A 23,401-nucleotide genomic window follows, 5' to 3' on the forward strand; every position below is an offset into this window, starting at 1 on the left:
ACAGTAATTAAGAAACACCTAAAATCAATGTTCTTACTAACAGTCCCTGTTACATTCTCATTCAGGCTGTATTGAGCCTCTGTGCTTAAACTCCATAGAAAAATGCTGCGCTCACAGCAAAGGGATTCAGGGAATTCACAAGATACTTTCCATAATCAGGAAGTATTTTGCAGTTTCAAGTTACTTTTGCTGTGCCATCTGGATGGGGCAAGGAGCAGCCCCCAGCTCCAGTCCCAGCACCCTAGGCCAGTCTGTCCTAGGCCAGAGAATTTTACCACCCTGCCCTCGAACACTTCCCACCAGCTTGCACAGCAGGATGTATGGCAGGGCTGGACCCCCCCACAGTTCCTCTGCCCTGAGCTTCTGGGATCAGCAGTTTCAGAGGGCAGTGCTGCTGTCTGGGCAGCTCCATCAGGGGACACCCAGGCATCTGGACCTCGAGCCACACAGCATCCTGCAAGAGGAGCAGCAGATCCCATCCCTGGCTGCCCACTGCTGCTGGCAGGTCAGGGTTGAGGGACAGCAGGGGTGCTTCTCCCTGGGGGGATCCTGGTTTTGATCCACACCTGAGGGGATGCCAATTGCACACACGATGGTAAAAAAAGCTAGTGATGCCCTGGAAGATTCAGAAGATATATTTGCCTCTTGGAGTATTTTTGGCTTTAGATTAACTGTGCTTTGGGTATTAAAGACACAGTAAAAAATAAATCATCTTTTAAAAGGTCAATGCCTGGCTGGATTTCCTATTCCTGTGAAGACTTGTCCTTGGACTTAAGAACATCTCCTTGAAAGAGTTTGATTTTAGGTGACACAGCTTACCCTCTACTACACACAGAACAAACCAGGAGCTGTGCATACATCCCCTCCTTCAGGTGAAGCCCTCAGACCCTCAGCACTTCAATCAGGGGCATGCTGCCCCTGTGGGGCACAGACAAAGCAATTGCATGTTTCAGGTAACAGAAAAAATAACCTCCTCCTGGGGACTTTCATACACTTAGACTGTTGAAGGAAATCCAGCTAGTCAGGGCATTGCAGCTGCAGGCCCAGAAATTAACAGGGAAACAGCTACCACTGTTGGATTCCATCTGCACCCCAACCCTGAGACCTCTTCAGAAGGATTATGTGGAGCAAACGTGCCTCTTCTCCCCCACAAACATTGGGGTGTTACAAATTCATACACATTGCCACAGTTGTCACTTTCCAACACTTAGCTTCTGGGCTGCTGTGATTATGCACCTCCATCTATTTTTAAACCCTCCCAAGTTTGCAAATAGCTCAAGCTAACTTTGTAGCACACTGAAAGACAAAATGCTCTTATTAAAAAGCATATGTTCTGCCTTGTGTTGGGGATTATACATACATTGCAGAAGCCAGTAACTTGAAAACAGCTTCTCAAAAACATAATCGTTTTCTGTTTATGTACTTCCATACCATCACCACTAAAAGCCCGAGCAGCAAACGCTTAAATCACCAAAGCTTTAACATAGCCAAGCCCATGAAGCCCTATCTTAGCTTTTCAGCAGACAGAGCTCTCTCGTGGTGTCTGCATGGAAAGCAAACTCCAGCACATGAGCTGCACTCGTACAGGTTCTGGATGAAGAAAGTGAAAGAAGTTGGTGTGTGGGACGTGCAGGAGGGTCACAAGTCCGAGCAGGACAGCAAGGCCCCCTCCCCCGCCCCCGTGGGGCGCCGAGCCCCGGGGCCCGGTGCTGCCCGACCCACAGACACAGCTGCAGCCCTTCGAAACAGCAGGAAGGTGACTGTGAGGCCGAGCAGCCGGCGATGCGGTGGCCGGGAACAGGCTGGGGAGCGCGGGGCCCGGCCCAGCTCCTGCGCGGCTCCTCAGCGGCGCCTTCCCCTCAGCGCGCACCGCGGCCTCGCCCCCATCCCGCGCAAAACAAGTGGATTTAAACACAGCACTCACCATAGAGGCAGCACTTCGCTGAGACCACGAAGCTCCCCCGCCCTTCCCGCCCCGCGGCTCCATCTGCCGCACCTGGGGGGCTCGTTAGCACGGCCAGCCGTGCTCAGTCCCCTCTGCAGGGGCCCTCACAGCTTCTAGGTTTGCAACGATTTCCAAAGCAAGTCGGGGGGATGGGAAGGAAGGGCCACAAGGATGACGCGAGGGTTGCAGCCCCCCTGCTGTGGAGACACGCCGAGAGGGTTGGGCTCAGCCTGGAGAAGAGAGAGCTCCTTGGAGCACCTTCAGTGCCTGAAGGGCTGCGGGAAAGCTGCGGAGGGACTTTCTGCTAGGGCATAGGATGAGGGGGAACAGCTTTAAGCTGAAAAAGGGGAGATTGACATAGGATATTAGGAAGAAATTCTTTGCTTTGAGGGTCGTGAGACACTGGCCCAGGTTGCCCAGAGAAGCTGCATCTGCCCCAACCCTGGAAGTGTTCAAGGCTGGTTTGGAAGGGGCTTGGAGCAACCTGGTCTAGTGGGAGGTGTCTCTGCCCATGCAGGGATGCTGGAACTAGATGGTCTTTAAGGTCCCTTCCAACCCAAACCAGTCTGGGATTCCTTGAAGTGCTGATTTGCTGAAACTCCTTTTGCAGTAAGAGTTACAGAGAAGCCATTACATCTGGTATTCTGTCACTCAAAATGAGCCAAGAACAAAGAATAATGTGGCAGAGGCTCAGGGACCAAAGGAAGGAGTTACCAAAATGCCTCCTGGACAGCATTAGACTGTGACCTTCCTGACCAAGCCAGCCCCATATCCAAACTTGTCCTGTGGCTGTGCCCAGATCAGGAAGGGCTGGGGGCCATAAGTCTGGGGAAAGGCTTGTTCCAGTCCCAGGCAGGTTGGGAGCTGCTGGCATGGCCTGTCCTGCAGCAGGTCACCCCAGTGGGACCCTCAGTACAGCCCTGGGGACAGCCAATCTCTGCTGGGCCCCCTTGGAGCCCCCAGCCCTTCACCCTCACCTCTACCCCAGCCCAGCTCCTGCTGCACTCCATGCAGCCATATCCCACCTAGCTGCCTGGACCTTCTCTGAGCTCCTCAGGCCCCATCTGATCTCCCTCTGGATCCTGCAGCCAGGGCTGCTGACAGTTCTGCCAGAGCATCCCCTGTGGTGCCAGGCTGGGGTTGCCACAGGGTCCAGGCACCCAAGTGCTGCTGCACTACAGAGGGTGAACAGAACTCCCTCGTGGTGGAAGTTTTCTCCTGGCAAAAGTAAGTGTTTTATTCTCACAGGTACAAATAAATGGGTTAGTTCCTCTCATAATGAAATGTTAAAAAATAACACTAATAGCTTTATGCTTCATTGAGCTTGGGGAAGACATTCCAGAGACGCTGCCACCAAACAATGCCAGCTTTTTTCTAAGTGTCCTGGGAGGAAGAGATCTGGGAAATTAGGGGGATTTTAAAGGAGCCTAAGGAGCTGGAGAAAGAAAATCCAATTTCATAGTTAGCTCAAAAGGCAGCCAAGATGCCAGACTGACAACCAAAGTAAACTAAGCTGGTTTAGATAAGCTGAATTGCTGTTCATTTTCTTTACCACACGGGGGCTGGCTGCTGATAGGGCCCGGTTTGGTTTATACTGAGATTCATGGGGCACTAATTCCAGTTCCGACAGAGCAGTTCACTTGAGGAAAACTGCCACACATTTGTAAAAGAGAAGCAGGGCTCCTCTGTGGATCCAGTCCCAGCGCTGGGTACATTGGCAGAGATGTCCTGATTTACACCTTCTTCCTCTCTGAGCTCCTCTGCCTCACTCTGTGACTCTGGGAGCTTACCCAGATTCCCTCCAGTGGTGGCTCAGCCATCGTGTGGCTTTTGCAGGGCTCTAAAGATCCCTGCCTGTTTCCAAAGACCTCAGCTGCTTCATGGACAAACACCACATAGTACACATATGGACACAAAATATGTTATTTATTGTGAATTTTGCAAAGACACAAGCAACAAAATATACATTTGTGAACCTTTAGTTCTATACATAACAAATACAATCTGCTACCATAGCAATAAATTAAATGTACATTATTTACAACAGACATAGGCCACCAGGAACTACAAAGCACCGCCTCTCTACATAAAAAATAAACTTTGTCAGGTACATTTCTTCAATATTTATTTTCACTCTATAAACTCTCTTCACATTCTAATGATATAAATTCAGCATTTTCCTTTGCAGAATATGTGCAGTGCTACATTCATTAAACCATAATGAAAGCATGCTGTAGGATGGGGGAATGACACTGCCAGCTGAGCTCTGGCCAGATGCAGTTACCAGCACTAAGCACCTCTTGCAGCCAAGCCAAAGGCAGCTGGGAAACCTCAGCCCAGGTTTACAAGCCCATTTGTGCCAGCAGTGTGTCCTGGCCCCTTCACCTGCCATTCCTGAAGACCCTCAAAACTCTGGAAAGAAACTGAGTTTGTGCTTGGAATCCCCCTTCTTGCTAAAAAAAAAAAAAAAAAAAAAAAAAAAAAGCACGTTCACATTGTGCTGAAGTGTAATCCTGTGCTTGGCTTTGTGGGATTTCTAGAGGATTTAAGTACACAGTAAGTGCTTTCCTGAAGAAGAGCCCAGAGGAGCAGCAGCTGCTGCCAGCTCTGCACAACTGCTGTCCCCAGGGCCCATGGCAGGAGCTGGTAGTGGAGGGGAGCAGGGTTCCCCAGCTCCAATGGACCTGCCCCTTGCCAGGGTCAGGACCTGGTCCAAACCAAACAGCAGCAGGACCAAGAGGTGCAGCAGGAGCAAGCAGGGGACCCGAATCCTGTTGAGAAGGGGAGCAACTCCCCACCAGAGGAGACAACCCCCCAGGAAGCTGGGGCTGCCCCGATCGCCCCCAGCCACATTTTGGAGCCCTTCTGCTCCCTGTGCAAAGTCACTTCTGAGAGTGGAGGAAATTGTGTGGGTAAACTATGGGGATCAGAAAGAAAAATGCACTGCCCAGTCCTTTTAGTGTCAGTTAAGGATCCTTTCTTTTATATATATTTATATATAAAAATCCCTTCTATATATGTATGTATATATATATCTATGTGTGTCACTTACAAGCACAAACCATTTTGCAGTATATATACAGGAACACCTTCACCCACTGCTGGAAGTGCAAAAGCCTCCGTGGTTTAACACGATGGCTGGTCACTCCCCAGCACTGGCAGGGGACACTTGGGGACACTTTGGGGGCTGAAGGGAGCACACCAGGCATGAACCATGCCAGGACAGGAGCTGTAGAGGCCCAGCTGCTATCAAGGCTGCTGCACCAGTTTCACAGCCTGCCATGGGGATACTGTTGGAAATGTCCCCACACACGCAGGAGCTGCTGGCAAACCTGTTGCCAGACCTGAGCTCCGGGCACCACTGCCATTCCACTAGGTAGGCACTGGGAAAGACAAGTTCAAAGCACTGCATCCTGAAGCTCCACACTGTCCTGCCTGCCTGTTAATCCCATTCCAGTAATTCTACAAATCAATCCAGGTCAAAAAGGACAGTCACAGTTTTAAGTAAAAAAAAAAAAAAAAAGACAAACCCAAAAATGAAAAAACCAGCTGACAGTAGCCACTGCATCATCTGCTGAAAGATCTCATGGAGATCAACACCCACACAATTGACGACGTCTACAGAATCAAGCAACTTCTCAGAGGAAAAAAGCAGAACCAAGAACAGACCCTCAAATCAAGTCATTGCACCAGCCAGTATTTCACTGTGCGGCATAAGAAAACCAGACAAGAGCTTCTAAGAGGAAGGACTGGGGCTGGGTTTGAAAGTCCTACCGAAGCATCATCAGACAGAAGTGCTGAACAGAAAAAGAAGCGGAACCTGAGACACCGACGGGCGAGCCAGGGAACGGGCTGCGCACATGGTGCTTGGCCGCTTCCAAAGGAAACCTCGAGATTTAAACTCCTATGCAAATGCAGCTCACTGAAAGCAGGAAGGAGTGTCCCCACTGATGGTTATCAGTATTTACTGGTCCTACATGGGAATTAGTGCCTGTGAAACTGTTCTCTGCCTTTTCCACAAGAGTTTTTCCCCTTTAATCTGGTTCCACTCCCATTACTGAGCACTCTGCAGTCCCAGGCAGGTCCTGGATCCCCGTGGCTGCCGGGGCTGTGCCAAGGGGTGCCCAAAACCAGCTCCAGCTCCAGACAGCACAAGGTTGCTTTGGCACTCAAAGTTTGCTTTTGCTTAGGAATCACGAGCTCAGAGAACTGCTTTTGCAGTCCCAGGTGTCAGTCAGGGGGGCATCTCTGCAGCACTGCAGTGCAGCTTTTGAAAACTGACAAGGGAAATCCATGAGCAATGTGAAATTCATGGACAAACTGCAGGAAACTTCAGACAAAGATCCATGAAAGAGCAAAAGGATTTCTTGGCATGTTGAGAGAGGTATTTTTTTGAAAAGGGCATTACAGGGGAATCACCTTGCAGAATTCATAATCTTCATCCTTCAAAACAAACAGAACCACATTTGAAAGCAGAAGGAGAGATTCTGCAAGGGCTGGAGCAGCCTAATGCCACGCAGATCCCCAAGGTTGGATGCATTTGCTTGCCTGGTGATCCAACCCACAGGGGAAAAGGAGAGCCACCAGGTGAATCCACCCTGAGCACCAGCTCTGGTATTTAGATCTACTACAGCTTCAGCTTTGGTTACTCCTTTCCAGGCCTGTGCTCAGTGTTTCAGAGAGGGAAAAGTAGGGAGGCCAAATAAACCATTTCTGAAGCTGCCACAAGAGGATGAGTCAGGCCCAGTGGCTGGCCTGGCTCCCCCGGGGCTGGTTCACAAGCCCTCCTCTGTGCCAGAAACTGAGTAAGGAGGGAGTGAGAGGCTGCATCTGCCCTCACAGTTTTGTCATGTGGGCAGGGAGCTGCAGGGGCCAGGCAGGGGGGAGCTGGGGAGCTGCTGCAGCCCCCAGAGCCCCCTGGGCAGTACTGCTGGGGGGCATGGGGGAGCCTTTGCCCCCCACCAGACAAGAGTGACAGCCAACAATGGGGCAGGGAACTGCCCCGGGGTTAAGCAAAAACATAATTTTGCCCTTCCAGAAACAAAACAAAAACCCATTTCCCCACTGATAACTGCAAATAAAGCAGAGAGGCACCTGAACTTCGGGGGTGCCCGTCCTGCTCCCTCCTGCCCAAGAGGGGCTGCAGCCCAGCCGGGGGGGCACGGGCAGCACCAGCAGCAGGGATGATACAGTGCGGTGCCGCAGAGGAGATGGGATCTCTGGCCACACGTCTGTCATGCAGCCAGGGACACTTGTCCTGCCACCGGGCAGAGGGGGGCTGCAGGGTGGGGTTCAGCCGCTGGGCAGGGGTCCCTGTCGGGGTGGGGACGGCAGCGAGGGGAGAGGAGCTTCCCGGGGTGCAGGCGGGAGGGAGCGGCACCGCGCTGCAGCCCGCCGCTTCCAGTGGGATGTTGACGAGTTTTCCCTTTGTTGAACCAAAAATTTTCTGCAAAGAAGAAAAGGATAAAGGTGTTGGAAGCTGCGGGAGGACTTTGGGGCTCCTGCAGTGATGGCTACGAAGCACCAGTCCTAGGGAGGGAGGCAAAGTGGCAGCAGTGCCTGTCCCTGAGACAGCAAGCTGCCCGCTGCCCCGGGCCGGGGCAGGAGGGAACTTGGTGAGGAGCTGAAAATCACAGCTTTCTGAGAGCTCTGCCTGGACATGGAAATTCCTCTTATGCCAAGTCTTATGGGCTTTCCTGCTCAGTTCAGAATTACTAAGAAAACCCCTGATTTCACAACAATGACTTCAGGAGCCTGTAAGAAAACCAGCAAATAAACTCCTTGTTCTTGCCAACACGTCCTGTGTGAAAGCACCAGCCCGTGCTGGGGCAGGGGCCACGCTGGGGGGGAGGTCCCCAGCCACCGAAAGCCAGGCTTGTTACCCCACAATCCCTTCACCTCTGCCCATAAAATCCACCTCCTGTATTGACTGGTTTCACCTGGCTTTGGAAGGGGTAAGGACATCTGCTCTGCTCTTCTACCCCCAGTGCTGCTCTCCTCTTATGTTTAGGATGCTTTGAGATACATTATGGATCACATATTTAGTAACAAACAGCAGTCAGCCAACGCCAGGTGTCTGAAGGACACAGCCTTGCTCAGAGCACCCAAGTCCAGCCCTTCTGCCCTGCGCCGTGCTATGCACACCCACCTTGTACACATCCGTGACCTCTTCATCCTGCTAGTGGCTCTGAAGAAGAAACAGGATATGGGTTGGGTGGCAAAGAAGGGGGGCAGGAAGTGACAAAAGCCCCTCCCTTACTGTCACCCCCTTGAGCCCTGGACCCCGCAGCACCTACCGCACTGGAGCTGCTGTGGCTGAGCTTGTCAAAGCGAAACTTCAGGTTCGACCTGGGAGAGTTTCTGTTCTTTATGTCTGCTAGAGAGAGGGGTAAAACAAAGAAGAAAAATAATAATCTACGTATAAAAATATTTGCAGAATTTTTTAGGGCTGAGTGCCTGACAGCCAGGCACTTCAATAGGCTGTCATGAGTGCTACCAATATTTAGTCTAGCTTGGCTGAATGTTTGGCAAAATCTGTACATTAAATGTTTTTGATGGAACAAATTGAGGCTTAATTACATTTCAGAGTCTTTCTACTGGAAATGCCACTGAAAAGGCTACAAGAAATGACTGATCCGTATAATGTATGGGTGGATTTCCACATTCTTGGCAGGAAAAATGCAAAATAAACACTTAAAACATTAAAAGGGGCTGGTTTAATAGTTCAGAAAATCACTAATGAAGTAAGGCTGTGGGGTGCCGAGACATGAAAAGCCAGGCAACCAGCCTGCTCCCTGCAGCCCTCCACACTGCTCCTGATCATAGAGCTGCTCAGGGTGGGTTTGTGCCCTCCTGGCTGCTCCACAAACAGCTCCAGGTTCAGCATCTGTGTCTGCAGTTGGTGGTGCTGCACAAGGGCACCAGCTGCTGCTACCTGCGGGCGAGGGGCGAGCACTGCAGACACCTCCAGCCCCCTCACTGCAGGATGCACCGACAAAGGGTCCATTTCTGGCACTTTTACCCCCGTTGAATTGCACCACCTCATGTTACAAGTTGTCTGGCTGAAACGCATGGAGTCGGCGGCAGAGGGAGTTAGCAGCAGGAGTGACAGAGCCAAGACCTGGGGAAGCTGCTTGTTTATTAAACAATTTGTGAGTCATGGCTCGGCCCTTGGAGACAGCGAGTTTCCAGGACTACTGCCTATGTCTGCCAGGGGAGGAGGGAGGAAACAAAGCTGCAGCAAAACCCATCTCTGCACTCTCATTTAGAAGGGAAACAAATTCCCCGTGGAAATAGAGAAATTAAGCATGTGGGGCTGTCTCTGCAGAACAGCCCCATCGGGATCAGGGTTTTGGGAGAAGCCAGGGCTGGCCCCACATCCCACAGGTCCTGGCAGGGCTAGCGCAGCTGCTGCTTCTCCCCATCATCTTCAGCACCCACCAGGCAAGGCTGGGGAGGGGGCTCCTTTGTCCCAGAGCCCCAGACTCCATCCCCACCCACTGTAGTGGGATCCCAGGGGCTCCAGAAGCCAAGAGAGCGCCAGTGCCTCCTGTGACCCACCTGTGGGGCTCCTGCTCATGATGACGGGGGTGGCCACAGCCCCCACGCTCGGGCTCTCGCTGCCTGGTGAAGCGCCGTAGACAAAGACATCCTGCTTGAAGGGCGAGGCGGTGGACGGCTGGCTGCCCTGCACCAGGAGAGCAGGACATGGCTTGCTCTGGCTGGCTGGCTTGCCCCACACCATCCCTGCTCATCGCAGCCCCAGTGCCAGAGAGCCCGTCCTGATGGAGCAACCTGCTGGCCCCTCTGTGCCCTGTGTTGCCCAATACCACTGGGGTGTCCTAACCCTCCTCCTCCCCTCACCCAGGGACAGGACTAAGCCCCTCAGTGTCAGCAAGGAGGGGACCCAGCGGTGCAGAGACCACCTGAAGTGCCTACCACACTGTCGTACTCCTCCAGGGTCTCGCTTTCCCCTGCTGTGCTGCTGAAGCTGCTGGTGCTTGAGGAGGAACGGGAGATGTTCGACCTCCCATTCTCTTTCAGCTTAATGAATGGCCTAGGAAGAGATGCCTATTTTGAGGCCTGTGCTCATGAATCACCAGAATTTTTTTTAAATATTTTTTTTTTACCCCTTAATATCAAACTTATTTATAGTAAAACCTGGAGATGGTTTTGTTTGACAAAGTTCCTGATGGTCTGTCAGCTACAGGGTGACTTGAGCTGCAGCCAGAGGAGTAGGGGTCTCCTGCCAGCTCACCTGTCTTTGTTGGGGCATATTTCAGGGGAGCTGGGATTGGACGAGGTTTCAGATTTCATGTCTTGAGAAGAATGTCCCACATCTGATGTCTTCTGGGCTCCAGAAACACTGTCACTGAGGGCACAAAGGGACAGGTTGCACAAGTTATACAAGAGACTTAAGAATGATGGTCAGATTATACTCCCTAACACCAAATGCTAAACTGTAAGAGTACAGATGCTCTCTGGATACCAATGCTTCAATTTAAAACAGAGGGAAGGGATCCAAAGCATCATCCTCAAACACATCAAAAGCAGCTGTCATTGCTGGCTTGTGTGGGAAGGGGAGGGAGTGCCCCAGGCGTTGTCTCAAGCACCCACCAACAGCTTTTCTCTTATGTTGAACATGAAAAAGGGGTTTTAACCTGAGTTACCAGGGGTCCAACTTACCACCTTGTCCTGCTCTCCACCTGGCTCTCAGAGCTCGTGTGCAGGCGGGGGAACAGCCCCGAACGGCGCTTGATGGGGCTCCTGGACTGGTTCTTTGTGGCAGCTGCTGGAACAGGGGGCTGAAAGCACAGAACAGCCTGGGCTGGAGAGCAGAGCTCCTTCCTAGAAGCTCACGAGACTAAACACCCTACAAGGAATTACACTGCCCACAGTTCTCAGCCTGTGCAACTAGAAAACGTGTAATGCCAGAATTTTCGTTTGTGTCTCTTTTGTACTTTAGGGCTGAAAACCCTAGGAAGCTAATCTTTGGTTCTTCCACAGAACAAACCCAGCCTGAACATGTACTCCTAACATCAAACCTTCTCCTCACCCATACACTCAACTGCCTGTGCAGGGCCCTACCAGGCTGGGGAGAGACAGAGGGACAGCAGGACATAGGGCCACACTCACCGAGAAGGTGGTCTTGGTCACCTCACCAGCGTTGTGCACGATGCCCCCGCTGAGGCTGCCGGGGATGCCACCACCGTGGTGCTTCTTCTGGCTGCCCACCATCGTCTCCATGGAGTGGCTGCGCACCCGGATGGCTCTCTGTGACCAGAGGGGACAAGGGACAGCAGGTCAACATCACCCCACAGGGCACTGACCCTCCTGGAGTGTTATCTGCCTGGTCCTTGCCCCAAGAGCCTGCACACACCACCAGCAACCCCACCAGTAAGAGCAGCCATTGCCAGGCCAGCCCAAGGACCAGCTCTGTTAGTGGCAGTGGCACCTGCAGGGCTAGGGCTGCTGCCACTTGTCTTGCCTCAAGCTGTTGCCAGCAGAGCCACACATCCTGCAGCAGAGACCTGCTGCAGATCCCAGCACTCGTTTGGGTGCTCCAGCAGGACCTGAGCTATTTTTAAAGTCTTGTCTTAGTTGTTGTCCCAAGTGCTTACAAATACAACCACGAGATCTTTTGAAAGTCTGGCACACGACTATGAAAAGCAGCAGTGAAATGCACAAGTTAAAAAAAATCCTCTGTACCCATATTTTAATTACTGTAGTCACCATAGCAACAGGAGCCTGAACCGGACTGTGAAGCCCATATGCCAGTTACAGGGAAGTTTCTTTTCCTAGTTCTTCCCTTGCAACTGCTGCTGTTCCACCCATTGTGCCACAGCTACATCTCCCCTCCTCCAGCCCCTGAATCCCAGCTCAGGGTAAAGACCTTTTGGAGGAAACAAGCCATCCAGAGCCAGATTCCAGAGGTGTTCAGCACCATACTCACAGTGCCAGGATGTGCTGCTGGAGCTGCAGCCCTGAGCTCTGACCCAGCCCCAGTGCCTGGGGCTGCAGCTGCCCCGACAGCCCCGCGCTGTCCCCTCGGGCCCATCCAGGAACAAACACAAGCCGGAGTCTGTCAGACCTCATTTATTAGGGCCAGCAAATCATACAAAATTTGACAGTGTTTGCAAATAACAGTAATCGGCTGCTTGCTCTGCCAGCAGCACTGGTGGGCACTGGTGCCCTGCAGACAGGAGAGGTCCTGCCAGGGCTGCTGAGGCCATGGAGGCCACAGACTCCAACACCCCTCTGGGGAGCTGCTGGCAGCAGGGAGGTGAAACACCCTCTGCGTGCTCAGAGCCTGGAGGCACCAGCGCCGCTTCCCTGAGCTGGTGGTCCTGCCCGGCAAGGCCGGGAGGAGGGTGCTGGGCAGCAGGTGCGAGGCTGTGTGCACAGGGGAGCAGCAGGGTGGTGGTGATGTCTCACCCCTCCGTCTCCTCTGCCTGCTCACTCTGACAGCACATGGTGCAGGATGTAGGCCAGGACACAGCCCAGCAGGACGGTCCCGAGGTGGCTGGGCCAGCCCAGCCCAGCCCGGAGCACGGAACCCACCGCCAGCCCTGGCACAGCCTGCAACGCCAGGAGAGCACAGTCCACTTTCTGACATGGGCCAAATGTGATGCACCCTGATGTGAACACTGTGATGTAGGACTGCACAGCATCTCCATTTCTACATGTCTCCTGCCCAAAAAGGACACACCTGAGCAGTGTGCCTGTTTCTCTGTACTGTGGATAAACCTGTGCCTAAACAGTAACTGCAGGAGTTGTCTCCATACAACCACAGCCAGGACAGCTCCCCTGCTGGGATGGTGAGAACCACCCCTACCCAGCAACCCTCCCATTGCAGACAGCTCAAACCAGCTTTTCCTGGCAGAGCTGAGGTGTCTGCAGCAGGATGGGAGAGGTGTGGGGGAGCTGCAAGTGGAGGCGTCACCCGCGGCAGGGACTCAGTGCCCCAGCACCTCGTGAGGGCAGCCCAGCTGGACACGGGCCAGCCCTTCCCTGTGCCTGTTTCTCTGTACTGTGGATAAACCTGTGCCTAAACAGTAACTGCAGGAGTTGTCTCCATACAACCACAGCCAGGACAGCTCCCCTGCTGGGATGGTGAGAACCACCCCTACCCAGCAACCCTCCCATTGCAGACAGCTCAAACCAGCTTTTCCTGGCAGAGCTGAGGTGTCTGCAGCAGGATGGGAGAGGTGTGGGGGAGCTGCAAGTGGAGGCGTCACCCGCGGCAGGGACTCAGTGCCCCAGCACCTCGTGAGGGCAGCCCAGCTGTACACGGGCCAGCCATTCCCAGCCACCTCCCTGTCCCTGCCACATTGGAGTCCCAGCAGAAACTGCTGGCAACAGCTCATCTCTGAGACTCACGTGCTGTCCCTCTGTCCCAGGGGATGTCCCCAGCCAGTCTTGTCCTAACCTCCAACCATTGCTCAGTTTTGTCTGCATCATTTTATCTCATTTCTTTTTCTCCTTCCTCCTTTCCCACCAACCCACTCTCCCTTCTTTGCCCTCACACCCCCCTGAGCCCCCCAGAATTGTTCCCCTCTCCACACCCAGCACCTCTTATTGTGTCTCCCATTTCACACAAGACAGCCACCTCCCACCTGCCAGCTGCAGCAGCCATCCCCAGGCATCTCCCCCTGCACAGCAGAGCCACCACTGTGTGGAGACAGGAGCAGGACCTGCCCTGCAGCAGCAAAGCCCCAACCACAGGCACAGCCTGTGCCAAGGTGCTGGCCCTGCAATGAGACCCCTCTGGTGACACGGTGAATGGTGGAGCACACTGGCAGGGAAAAGGGGCACTGGGGGTCCAGAGAGGTCACCCTAATTGTGGCACCTGCCAACACCACAACCTTATTATCTGTGCCTGCTCAGCCTGGGACCTGCTCAGGTGCCCGCTGGCTGAGCAGTGGTGGTACCTCCTCCCACAGCCCTGCTCTCAGGGGATCCTCTCATTCCCCAGCACCACTCATCCACCTCTGCCACTACAACGTGCTTTGCCAGCCTCAACTCTGCTGTTGGCCAGGGCCAGGGGATACCTTGAAAGACTCCAGAAAGCCTCCGTGACCCCCATTCTCCAGCTTGTCCTCCTCGGGCCCCAGCCCCAGCATGGTCTGTGTGTGCCCATGGAGCTCATCATGGAGGTTGTCCAACAAGGCAGCCCGGGTGCGGTCCTGGGGGCAAGAATGGGCTCATCAGGGGGCTGAGAAAGCAGGCAGCAGCTCATCCCCCCGGGCACTGCCCATGCCATGGGACCCCATGGCCTTGCAGTGAGCTGAGGCACGAACAGACACTGATCCTTCCTCCCTACAAGCACTACCCTGGTGCAGCCCTGGGAAAGGCAGCTCTGGGGAGGACAGCAGGTCTCCCCGAGGCTCAGCGTTACCTCCAGCTTCGCAAACTTGTCAGACTTGCAGCAGGCATTCTCAGCGTTGATGAGCTTGGTCAGCAGGAACTCCCGGAACTCCGGGCCCTGGGGGAGAAGCAAAGTGGAAAACACCCACCATCATAAGACTGCATAGCACTGGTTCCCAATCTTTACCAACCCAAAGCCTGAGCTCACAACACCCTGCAGCCCTCTCCAGATGTACAAGCACTGGTGGAATCCCGAGATGGGCTGGGGGTGCCCTCCTGCACGGCCGTCACCTCTGCACTGGCACGGATGCCCCAGCAGCAGAGCATTGCATGGGTTGCACTGTGCCCACCCCACCATAAACCCCGTGGGCCTCACTAGAAATCAAAATGAATGCACAGAAATTCCGTAAGTCACGTTTTCCCTAAGCAGGTGTGCTTGGAAACATCTCGGACATACACATCTACTTTTTTAATGGCTTGGAACGTGCTTCCCATCACAGCTCTTACCTTCTGGAACACCGGTGGGCTGGGCAGGGGTGGGCCAAAGGAGGGGACATCTTCCCGTGCGGTGACAGACACCTGTGGAGCCAGGAAAGACATTATTCCCCTGGATGCAGGGGGACAGCCCCCGGCAGCACAAACCTGTAGCAATCACAACCACACCAGCCGAGAGGCCTCACCTTGTAGGCCACGTTCTCTGCCGCAGGGTCCTGCACCTGCACCACGATGTAGGCGTGCAAGAAGTTGGAGGCGATCATGTCGGGGACAAACGGCGTGTTCTCCTCTTGGAAGATAATTGCCACGATGTCATTGCCAATGTGCCTCTTCCTCTGGAGCTAAGCGGGAAGGGAAAACACCTGGTGGGGAAAGCCTCAGAGGGCACATCCCGCTCAGCCACTTCTGCACCAGAAAGCTCATCTCTTACTTGTTGTGTGTCTCCTTCAGTAAAAGGCAGCTTCGTAGAGACGTGAAACATTATCTCCCTGTCCCTGAATACCGTGTACACAGACTCTGCTCCCGTCTGCCCGTGGCTGACATCCAGACCTCCTCGAAAACTGGAGACCAAGGGAAAGGGGGAGAGAAATAAAGAAACAGTAATTGAAAGCTTAGCAGAGACTGGTCAGGGACAGGGTGACGGAACAAACCAGCTCATTTATCTTTTTCTGGTAGCAAGCAAATGGGAGAGAACAAACCGTGCATCATGTATCATAACCAAGTGTCACTGTCACCAGTCTGAAGTCCAGGGCATGTGGCAGAGCAGTGCAGGGGTCCAGGCCTGCCCACCCCTGCCAGCCCCTGGCCCTTGCCAGCCACAGGGTCTCTGCCTGCAGCAATGGCACCATGGAGGACACCATGGCTGAGCCCACAACACTGGACAGGACATGTTCCCATCCCAAGTTCCTTTCACCCACAGCTGAACACAGCCAAATTTTCTTACAACCTTAAAATTGCAGGAAAGGAAGTTTTTCTCTCTTGGCAGCTCCAATATTCTTCTTCAGAGAACTCCCCCAGCTTTGACAAACAAGCCAAAGCTATATTTGCTTCTGCTCTGTACATCCCGCTCATAAGCGAGATGACTCCTGTTCTCGCACAGTAGATATTTTTACATATGACATAGTCTCTTGCTAAATGTGTTTGTAAAATCATTCTTCTTATTTAACTTACCCTTTGAAGTCCTGGAGTGTTATAGTGTCTCCTAGAAAACTTAGGAAGTTCTTGAAGGCAGCACTCTCCTCATTGTTGCCAAACAACTCCTCCTCTTGGGTCTGCAACACACAGGGCACATTCTTTGAGAGCCCCAGCCCTGCTGTTTCCAGGGGCCAGCCCATCTGAGAAGGGTCTGGCCATGGCTGTCACTGGCCATCTGTCACCCCTGTGCTGCCTGAGCAGAGCGAGACCAAAGCCACCGTTCCCAGCAGCCACCACACACTAGCACAGCCCTGTGCCCCTGGGGATTTCCTGGTGCTGCTATGGGCTGGGCTGACACAGGGACCACAGACACCACAGGTAGCTCTAACGTGAAGGGTCCCTTCACCTTCTGCACCTCACCCTGCTCTGAGTGTCTTCTTAAAATCAAACCTTGCTACCAGCAAGAGCTGCCACATGAGAAATGAACCCATCCTTAATTATGGTCTTGCCTGAGTTGCTCAATCCAAAATAAAATGCAACATGTACATATAATTAGAGCGCCTGTCAGAATAGTCTTTGGTGAGTTATGAGACTCGGCTGCCTCCACGCTCCCCATCCGGAGTCCCCTGGCTAATGACAGCAATTTCAGTAAACACATCCTCATAGCCCACAGTCCCCCAAGACAAACCTAACTGTTTCACTGCCTAAACATATCTCTGATTTAAATACCATGTTTGCTAAAACCCATTTTCACATCCCCTTTTTCATACAGCAGCCCGTGGGTTGATTTCCATTCTGCATTTTTTCAGTAGCCTCATTTTCTAATGAGTTGGGGAAACATCTGAGCAGTAAGAAATGCATTATTAGTGAGGACACCCATAACACGTGTTGCATGTGACAGAATCAGCTGCAGGGCAGAATCTGCATTTGTGAAAGGCAGAGCAGGGCTCCACGAGAAGGGCAGGGGGACCCACCTGCCGGAACTTCTGATAGATCACTCCGAACTTGAACGTGTTGTTGACCTCATGTTCATCATAAGACACTATCATCTGGGATGCCTGCAATAAAACAAAATACAAGTTATTCCATTTAGTACTTAAAAAAAAGGGAAAACCCTGCTCACAGCCCCTCTTGGTGTGTTTGCCATTGCCCACCAGCCCTTCTGCCCGGTGTGATGGGGGCACGGGGAGCCCTGGCTTCTCGCAGGTTTTCCAGAGACATTTGAGGCCCTTTGGGTGCAAATAACAGCAGTTCCTGCAGTGCCCCAGCCCTGCAGTCCCAGTCCTGCTCTGCAGGGAACGAGTCAGAGACGTTCATTGTCTCTAGCTGGGCATCAGCTGCTCTCAAACTCCCAGAGGTTTGATTGCGACACCAATAATGACAAGGGACAAACAGACTCGGTTTGACCTTGGTTACATCAAAGGGTGGTGAAACTGCCTGGTGCCCTGCTGCTGTGACTGCCGCAGTAAAGGTACTTGAAAATGATGGATGTGCTCTGTAACTTCCTGGGAGCCAGTCTCTATGGCAGCACAGAAGCAGCAATCCCAGAGCAGAACACGAGTCAGCCCTGGTCTGTCACCAGGGGGACTGCTGCCCAGATAGAGGACTCCATCCCTGTGGTCACCCACCTGCCTCCACATCCCTTTCTGACTGGCTTCTCCAGCACCTGCTACACCACCCTCACTGGGTTTCAAACAAACCTCAAGGCACCAAATCAAGGTCCAGGCCGGTTTTACAGCCTTCCCCTCCCTCTCCACTATCTGAGGGAATATTAATGCCAAAGTGCCATCAATCCTTGGTGGCCAGCTGACAGATGGAGATGATGGCCTGCATGTGCCATCAGATGGCTGTTAGCTAACGCACTGCCCAGGAGCACACATGGCACCCACAGCCACTGCAGCTCACATCCCCTTGGCAGACAGGTACAGAGGCAGAGAGCCAAACAGATGCAGTACTGATGCAGATCCGTGCTCTGGATTAAAGTAGCCCTGGGATCTTGGAGAAAAAGGGAGTATTAACCCATTCTGACCTTTTCTGCCAAATATGCGACTAGGTTGAGATAGGTTGCCTCACCTTGGGGTACAGCACCGGGTTAAACTTCAGCCCAGAGGCATCGTCACAGAAGGCCTGGTGCAAGAAAAGAGAAGTCAGTGCTGGGCACACAGGGCAGACACTCCTGTCCTGCAGAAACTCCATGGCAGGGATGAGAACGTCTTATAAAGGAGCTAAATCCAGCCTTCCCCTGCAGGAGCTCCCCTCTTTGCATCCTCCCATTGGGATGCCTGTGGCCTGGCTGGTACTGACTAAAGATGCAGCCAGACAAGTCCCAAGACTCTCCATGGATCAAAGGTGCTGCCACTCCCTCACCTTTTCCCCCGGACATCAACCAGTGACCTTCTCAGAATCAGCAGAGAGCCAACTGTGGGGCCAGCACACACCTCAGGCACCCCTGGGCTCAAGAGCCCGGGCACTGCTGCCCATCACTGCCCAACATGCCCAGCACCACCCAAGGCACAAGCTTTGTGGCAGGTATCTCAGCCCAGCCTAGAATTTTACCTTTGCAATCTGGGGGATGCTCGGAAGCTTGCTGAATCCTGCCAGGGGAATCCTTTCATGTAGTGTCTTCACCTTGGACCTAACAAAGAAAGAGAAACAAGCAGATGTTGGGGAGTATCTAAGGCAAAGTGGCACCGACCACAGCCCCTGCTCACAGCCCTGCGCCCATGCAGCGATGCTCTGCTGGCTGGGAACAATGCTCTGCTGAATTTGTTGGGCCTGTTTAGTAAGCAAAGGCTCAGTCTTCTCATCTCTGCAGCTCTTAAAATATTTATATGAGAAAAATGACACAATGGTTCCACCACATTGGGTGCTGTCAGCTTACAGGGAATGGGGATAGATGTGGCTGGGATTATCCTGTGTCACGGAGAGGTTTATGCTCAGTTTCAGCTGGTTTAGCAACGGGTCAAAGGCTCGTGCTCATTACCAGGGGTCAGGAAGTCCCAGTGCAGAAAGAACAAAAGGATGATTCTGCTGCCTTCCACCCCAGCCCAAGCCCCCCATGTGTGACAGCCAGTGAGCTGCTCCAGCGTTTACAGGAGAAACAAAACAGGGGACTCCCAAAGAGAGAACATTTTGTTAAACAAAGGTCTTCTTTTTTTTTTTTTCCATACCTGAGTATAATCCTTAAATATTCAGTGCCATCTGCCTCCTCACACTTTATAGAAAGGATCAGATTTCCTAGGCTGCTGGCTGTACAATAAAAATTTAAATGATCCTAAAAATAGAAAACAGCAGGTCAGTGGCAGGGGAGGCAGCTCAAAGGTCACTGCCTGCCTCCCAGCTGGGAGCAGTGACCCCGCCTGCCACCCCAACACCCTCTGTGCCCCTCCTCCTGGGGACCTGGGTTTTAATCCCTCTGCCCATAGACTTTAGTTCTCTGCTCCCAGCTCTGTTCAGAGGGAGCAAGAGGATTACAGGACTGACTGTGCTGTGTCCCCCCCACCCAACTGAGCCCCAGGTCCCTGCCAAGGGGGTGGCCTGGGAGCCACTGTACCCACCCTGTGTGTGTGGCTGTCACTGCCACAGCTGGACACCCACCAGTCTCCACCCCACCTTGCAAAGAGGAAAGTTTCAAAACTTGCCCATTTTGTTCCAATTTTAGAATTATTATTTTTTTTTCCTCAGGACAGGGGGGCAACTTTTAGCCAACCGATTGCCCCCTGCAGCAGGGGAACTCACCTTCCCCAGGAAATGCTTCCTATAGGCTCTGGCCTCTCCCTTGCACTCCAGCTTGTAGCCGAAGGTGCTGGGGCTGAGGTTCTCCTCCTCCTCCTCACAGAAGCTGCTGTCAGATGAGGTGGGCGTGCCGAGGTTCTCCGGGTCTTCAATCCAGTACCCCCCAAACTGGGGCAGGATGATCAGCGGGTATGGGCTGCCCTTCTCTAGGATCTGCAGAGATGGGCACCTGTGAGGGCTTGGGCAGGACCAGGGGGTGATGAGGGGTGCAGGGGCCTGTCACACCATGTCCTGCCCCCCCACTGCCTCCTCCCACAGCAGCCCCCAGTCCCATAGGGAAATCCAGCTCCTCTTTGGAACCATCTCTCCCCTAGAAGGGGGCACATGCTACCGAGGAAAAGCAGCAGCCCCAAAGGTGGGGAGGGGCAGTGTGCTCAGTGCGGCTCCTCTCGGAACCTGGCTCGCCACCAGCTCCCCTCTTAGTGCCACTTTTGGCAAGGCATTCGTGGGAGGGCGTCTGGGGAGGCTCGGGGCACCCACCTCATCGATGCTGGGGTATGGGATGTAGTCTTCCTGGAAAAAGGAATGGAAACACTGCACGTGACCAACTGCTCCCCACTACCCACCCCCGAAACGCACAGCCCGGCACACGCAGCCGCTGCCCCAGCGCCAGGACTGCAGCGGCAGCTCCGCAGCCACCTCGCACGGCTCGCCGTGGAAACACCCAGGTTTGGACATCAAGCTGGATTAGGGATTTACAGGCACTGCTCTTTCATCTTTGCAATTTACTCAGCACCTTGTTTTTAGACAACATTTAAATCTTTCTTAGCCCTTTGAGTAACTGCCTTTGACAACACACATCAAAGCTCTGAGGTGAAGGGGGACACTCGAAGAAATCTGCAACAGAAACAAAGTTCAACCAACCTTATTTTTTTGGCTTCCAGTCCTCTGCTCTTCAAGTTTCGGTGCCTGTTCAGAACAAAATGAATAGATTGAATAATTAAGATGTTTTCAAAAACACAGATGACAACACAAGGGTATTTTGTGACATAGAAATCACTGTGACACAGGTGACATGAAGGGAGGGGGTCTCTGGCAGGAAGGAGCCAGGCAGAGCTGCCAGCGTGCCAGGACACAGTGAACGCAGGTGACAGGGACATGGTAGGACAGGACCTGGGACACGGCACCAAACACAAACTGCCCCATCTCCCACTCCAGATTCAGCCTAATTTCTATGAGATGGGTTCTTAAAGGGAACCCCTGGGCTGCCTCCCCACGGTGGGGGAGCACCCCCTGCCCTGCAGCTCTCCCGGGGGGCAGCAGTGGGGCAGCACAGGCCGGGACCCCCGGCAGGGCTCCCAGGGGCTGTAGCACCAATCCAAACCACGGCACAGCCCAACCAGGTCCCCCAGCACATCACTGGGGGAGAGGCTGAGGAGGTCCCTGTCCTGGCAGCCTCTCTGCCAGGCTGTCTTGGGGGGCAGACATCCCACATTACTGGCACGTACCCTGCTGCTCACCTGCATTTTTTCCAGCATTTCGAAGAATTCTGCAGACTGAAAAATAAAAGAAGGAAATCTCCTGTACAATTAAGGCAGACATGAGGTGAGGCAGCCCAAGGCAGGAACACCAGACATTCAATCCAAAGAAGCATGTATAAATACATGGGACACCCCCAGTGCCCTCCCCAGGTCCCTCACCTTGCAAGGACAAGCCCTGGCTCTGCCTTTCCCCCGCTGCAGAAACAGCAGCGCTGGGGCTGGGCTGCCCGCGCAGGGCTCACAGTCTCCATGAGAAACAAACTAAAGAGATTAGCAAGGCCCAGATCCAATTTAAAATCCCATGTGGCTCCTCTGGAGCCCAGCCCAGCCCTGCAGCCAGGAGCTTGTCCTGTTCCAGCAGGAGCTGCCTTGGGGCTGGGCAGGTACCGTTCCCTTTGGTCCTGCCAGGATGGTCAGATGCAGCAGACACAGATTTGACCCAAGCAGCCATCATGGGTACAGCCCCACCAGGGGGCATGGCCCCACCAGCACACACCAGTCCCCAACCCACCAGGCATCCATAGGGTCACCCCTTGGGCATGGCAATCACTGAGCCTCAGATGGACAATCCCCTGCCTCTCGTGGCCTCTCCTGCTCTCCAATACACACAAATAAATCATCTACTCAGGCTACAGTAGTGTATATCGGGGCACTCCCAGTAAACTAATTATTGGCTTTTCTGCAGACACAAGGCAGCAGCCCCGTCCTTCGTGTCTCCATCCTCCCCCTTCTTCCCCCAGCTCACACCTGCTCCCTGCCACCTTCTCCTCCTGGGCTCAGGGCTCACAGCTGAGGAGAGGTTGGAGCTGCTGGGGCTGAAGCTGATGCTGTGGGTCCAGGAGGGAGAGCAGAAAGTCAGACTAGCATCAGTGCTGCTGTGCTGGCTGTCAGAAACCCTCTTGTAGAAGAGGGCTACCAGATGTGGGGCAGGAGGGGTCATGGTACCAAGCAGAAAAGCATTTGGGGAGTGTGTGTGTGGGGGGTGATTTTTAGTGAGCTCTTAGAACAGACAATGTTTCTCAAGAGACAAAAAAAACAGAGGAAGACATGAAATAAAAATCAAAGACCAAAGGAAACCTCAGAGAGATTTTCAAGTATTAAATGCAGTGAGCAAAGTTCAGTTTTATGGCCCAAGTAGCCCAGTGACTGCCCTCAGTGACAGCAGCTGGGATGGGGAAAGCCACTGCCAGCACAGGCAGAGACAGCCAGGGCTTGGAAGCTGCCAGGATGTGTTTGTAGCTTTAGAACAAGTCCCGTTTTTACTTACTGCACTTATTTGAGGAAAAAAACCCCTGGGTTCAGAAGAGCTCTGTGCTCAAAGTTTGGAGCACTTTAAAAATGCTTTTCCTTATTTTGAGCTTGCTTTAGGTTCTGATTTATCTTCAGGATACTCTGCAATGAGTCAGTTTGCTCTTTGGCTCAATTAACACAGTTCCCAGGTCCCACTTTGCCCCCAGCCAGACCCAGAGAAGCAAAGCACACAGCAGCTCCAGGATCCCGGCTCCAGCAGGACACGTGCTCACGGACTCACAGAGCAGGCAGCAGCCTGTGCCCCTCAGGGAGTTATCTGGACTCCAAGCCAAGCTTTGCTGGGCCACAAATATTTGTTAATTATGGTGGAGACAATTAGAGCTTTGTGACAGCAGGCAGGAAGAGATGTCACCTGCTGTGGGCTCAGCCAGCAGGAGAGGTGACACTCACCCTAGGGTGGCCGAGACCCTCTGCTCCAAACCCACCCAGCGGCTGCTGCTCAGATGCAACCAGAGGCACCAGCAGAGCAGCAGCCACTTCCACACCACCTCAGCCAGGACAGACCTGCCCAGCAGCCTAGAGAACGACCTCAGAAATGTCAAATGCTCAACCCGAAACGGCATGGCCGCTATTCCTTTCCTGTTCCCACATCCTCACCCCTGAGCAGGCAGTGCTGGTAGCTTGAGCGGGGGACACAGTCACATCCCAGTGCTTCAGCACAGAAAGGCCCAGGATTCCCCCTTGTCAGCACCAGGCAGGAGAGGGGGTGGGAAGGCGAATGGGTGGGAGCACACAGAGCCTGTCCAGTGCCCCCAGAACCCAGGTGAGGTCGAGGAGCAGGTACCTGCAGACCAGGAGTGCCCATAGCCAGCAAGTGCCTGCTCGAAAGTTTCCAAAGAAAACGACCCCCAGAAAGAAAACCCTGCGGCAGGCA

General features: G+C 53.4%; 1 protein-coding gene across 1 annotated transcript in view; it reads right to left on the reverse strand.

The window, feature by feature from the left end:
• Positions 1-6,349: 6,349 nt before the first annotated feature.
• RAP1GAP2 (RAP1 GTPase activating protein 2) overlaps positions 6,350-23,401 on the reverse strand; it is a 52,587-nt gene continuing 35,535 nt past the window's right edge. Inside the window, exons 4-25 of the mRNA XM_010003817.1 lie at positions 21,196-21,231; positions 20,600-20,644; positions 20,216-20,248; positions 19,679-19,888; positions 19,111-19,214; positions 18,497-18,575; positions 18,014-18,067; positions 16,915-16,998; positions 15,977-16,077; positions 15,237-15,366; positions 14,992-15,147; positions 14,819-14,890; positions 14,343-14,429; positions 13,996-14,130; positions 11,081-11,218; positions 10,631-10,749; positions 10,203-10,316; positions 9,884-10,001; positions 9,506-9,632; positions 8,242-8,318; positions 7,326-7,391; positions 6,350-6,388 (exon numbers count right to left, since the gene is read on the reverse strand). Of these exons, the coding sequence (XP_010002119.1) occupies positions 6,350-6,388; positions 7,326-7,391; positions 8,242-8,318; positions 9,506-9,632; positions 9,884-10,001; positions 10,203-10,316; positions 10,631-10,749; positions 11,081-11,218; positions 13,996-14,130; positions 14,343-14,429; positions 14,819-14,890; positions 14,992-15,147; positions 15,237-15,366; positions 15,977-16,077; positions 16,915-16,998; positions 18,014-18,067; positions 18,497-18,575; positions 19,111-19,214; positions 19,679-19,888; positions 20,216-20,248; positions 20,600-20,644; positions 21,196-21,231 (2,124 nt within the window). The remainder of the gene's footprint in view (positions 6,389-7,325; positions 7,392-8,241; positions 8,319-9,505; positions 9,633-9,883; positions 10,002-10,202; positions 10,317-10,630; positions 10,750-11,080; positions 11,219-13,995; positions 14,131-14,342; positions 14,430-14,818; positions 14,891-14,991; positions 15,148-15,236; positions 15,367-15,976; positions 16,078-16,914; positions 16,999-18,013; positions 18,068-18,496; positions 18,576-19,110; positions 19,215-19,678; positions 19,889-20,215; positions 20,249-20,599; positions 20,645-21,195; positions 21,232-23,401) is intronic.

Source organism: Chaetura pelagica, unplaced genomic scaffold (assembly GCF_000747805.2).
Source record: "Chaetura pelagica isolate M959 unplaced genomic scaffold, ChaPel_1.0 scaffold638, whole genome shotgun sequence".
Lineage (NCBI taxonomy): Eukaryota > Metazoa > Chordata > Aves > Apodiformes > Apodidae > Chaetura > Chaetura pelagica.